At 48.4% G+C, this 3,097-nt stretch overlaps 1 protein-coding gene across 1 annotated transcript in view; it reads right to left on the reverse strand.

Annotated features, from left to right (window-relative positions):
• Positions 1-3,097, reverse strand: part of Parp4 (poly(ADP-ribose) polymerase family member 4) — a 90,911-nt gene that overhangs the window by 11,796 nt on the left and 76,018 nt on the right. The window contains exon 32 of the mRNA XM_028787390.1: positions 2-674. Coding sequence (XP_028643223.1) covers positions 2-674 — 673 coding nt within the window. The remainder of the gene's footprint in view (position 1; positions 675-3,097) is intronic.

Below are 3,097 nucleotides of genomic sequence, written 5' to 3' on the forward strand. Positions count from 1 at the left end.
TGGGTGCCACCAGAAGGAGGAAGAGGGGGAGGAGGGTGGGTGCCACCAGAAGGAGGAAGAGGGGGAGGAAGGTGGGTGCCACCAAAGGGAGGGGGAGGGGGAGGAGGGTGGGTGCCACCAAGGAGAGGAGGAGGGGGAGGAGGGTGGGTGCCACCAAAGAGAGGGGGAGGAAAATAGGTGCCACCAAAGAGAGTAGAAGGGGGAGGAAGATGGGTGCCACCAGAGGGAGGAAGAGGGGGAGGAGGGTAGTTGCCACCAAAGAGAGAGGGAGGAAGATGGGTGCCTCCCGGGAGAGAAAGAGGGGGAGGAGGGTAGGTGCCATCAAGGAGAGGGGGAGGAAGAGGAGGAGGAGGGATGTTGCAGAGTGGAGATGAGAAGGCAGAAAATCCAGCTGACTCGGTTGCCATAAGCAGTCTTTGAAATTCTCTTTTTTTCTTTGACTCCACCCGGTTCACATCCAGCGGCTGCTCCGCGTCTTTCGGTTGTGGGTGGACATTGAGAGGCAGGTGGAAGTTAAGAGACTTCACTGTTGTAGGTGACTGTGCAACTGGGGCCATTCCTTCAAAGTCTTCGGAAACGTCTAGATTACACACCTTCATAACTCTTCTTTTACGTTTTTTAGTAGCAGATAGCAGTGATGGTTCCTTATTCCCTTCAGAGGAGATGGAGAAGGGCTGCTCAGGAGAGAAGTTGTGTGTGTGAAGAGAAAACAGAACAAAATAAATTAGCTAACATTCTTCCAAGACGCTGGACAATTGGGTTGTTAGGGATTGATTGTGTATCGCATCACAGAATGTGGACCATGAGCCCTGCAGGGACGCAGGCCCAGGGAGGGAGACTGTTAGCTAGACATGGTGTGGTGGCTCATATCCCTAATTTCACACTGGGGAGGCTCAGACAGGATGGTCCTAAATTCAAGGCCAGACTGAGCAACTTAGTGAGACACGGTTTCAAAATAAAAATTTAAGACAGGCAGTGGTGGTGCACACCTTTAATCCTGGACTCAGGAGGCAGAGGCAGGCAAATCTCTTGAATTTGAGTCCAGCCTGATCTACGAGCAAGTTCCAGGACAGCCAGAGCTATGCAGAGAAACCATCTCAAAACAACAACAAAGCTCGAGGGCTGGGATAATGCTCAGTGGTGGGATGCTTCCCTTGTGTGAGCAAACTCGACTTGGGTTCACTCATGGACACCACTAGAAGAACAAGAACAAATAAATCAAAGCAGCATGTGGGATGCTGGGACGGCTCAGCACACAGGTACTTTCGACCAAGCTCTCAAATTCAATCTCAGAGACACACGTCCGTCCCTCCCTCCTCTCTCTCTCTCTCTCTCTCTCTCTCTCTCTCTCTCTCTCTCTCTCTCTCTCTCTCTCTCTCTCTCTCTCTTCCTCTCTCCCTCTCCTTCTCCCTCTCCCTCTCTCTCTCTCTCTGTGAGCTCCAGCTGCCAGCCACTCCTTCCACCAAAAGGCACTCCTTATTAAAGTTGCACAACTGTGTGAGTTCTTATCGTCAACTCTTAAACCTGGAAACACCTTGCCTAGAGCCAGCCTATACTATCCGCACTTGAAAGGATGACACGGGGGATCTTAGATTTGAGGCCAGCCTGGGCTATCTAGAGATTTTTGGTCAGCCTGGATTACAGTGAGACTCTATCTCAAAGAACAACCACAAAGAGAAGTATGTGTGTGTGTAGGGGTGGGGGGAGGGTTGTTTTTCATATTTTGTTTAGGGCTCTAGGAATAGAACCCAGGACTTACAACAAGCTAGGGAGGCTAGGATATTAAGCAAGATGAGCGATGATGGATTAGGCCTCTCACATGTTAAAGCTGTTGGTTATCGCAGAGTGGATGGTACAGGCATAGTCACTAAAGCCTAGGACCCTGAAGAGTAGGACCATACTTGAGAGTGAGCGTGGCATTTTGAGGTAAGTGCTGGGGAGACTGGGTGACTCTTTGGAAGAATAAGGCTGGCTTTCCACCTTTATCTTACACCAGGATAAACTTCAGTGGGATTTAAGTGTGAACACAGAACAGACAGGTCTAGGGAGGAAGCTCGGTGATTAAGGGCCATTCTAGCACATGTGAAGTCTGGCTTTTCTCACAGCAAAACCAAAACAAAACAGAATTCCTACAAGAAACGAAGGGGAAGTAACCTATGAGTGCTAAAGGTATTTTTAGGCACAGCAAAGCAGAAAACCAAATAAAAGCCAGGGACTGAGAGGAAGAGTTGGGGTGGATATGATCAAGATTCAGTGTATAAATGTCTGAAACCATCGAAGGACAAATAGAAGGCTTCCTAACACACACATATGAAGCAAGAAATTAAAAAATTTAAAATGTGACCGAGGGGCTGAAGAGATGGCTATGGGATAAAGGCTTTTCTTTCAGAAGACCAAAGTTCAGCCCCCAAAACCCATGTTCTGACAGCTCACAGCCATCTGCAAGTCTAGCTTCAGGGGATCCAACACCCTCTTCTGGCCTCCACGGCACCTGGATACATGTATGTGCATGACATACATGCACAGAAATAAAAATAGAATAAATCTTAAAAATTTAACAAGTATCAGCTCTTGGAAGGCTGAGGCCCAAGTATCGCAAACAAAAGACTGTACATGACCAAAAGAAAATAAATAAATAAAATTACAAAACAAATGGCAGCTAAGGACTGTGCCTGGCATGCTAGTACTCAGGGGGCTCAGGCAGGAGAATCAGGAGTTTGTGGCTAGCCTGGGCTACATAGTGAAAGTCTGTCTTCAAAAAATATAAAATGGAGGGAGGGAAGGAGGTAGTAAGATAGCTTAGTGGGTAAAGGCACTCACTGATAGACCTGACCTCTCTCCCCGGGACCCATGTGACAGGAAGAGAGATAGACTCCCCTAAATTGTTCTCTGACCTTCACACACAGGCCCTGGCACATGCACACAGACACACAGACACACACATACACAGACAGACAAACAGACAGACAGACAGACACAGACAGACAGACAGACAGACAGACACACACACAGAGACAGAGAGGCAGAGAGACACACACACACACACACAGAGAGAGAGAGAGAGAGAGAGAGAGAGAGAGAGAGAGAGAGAGAGAGA

This window comes from Grammomys surdaster, unplaced genomic scaffold, assembly GCF_004785775.1.
Source record: "Grammomys surdaster isolate TR1022 unplaced genomic scaffold, NIH_TR_1.0 125630, whole genome shotgun sequence".
NCBI lineage: Eukaryota > Metazoa > Chordata > Mammalia > Rodentia > Muridae > Grammomys > Grammomys surdaster.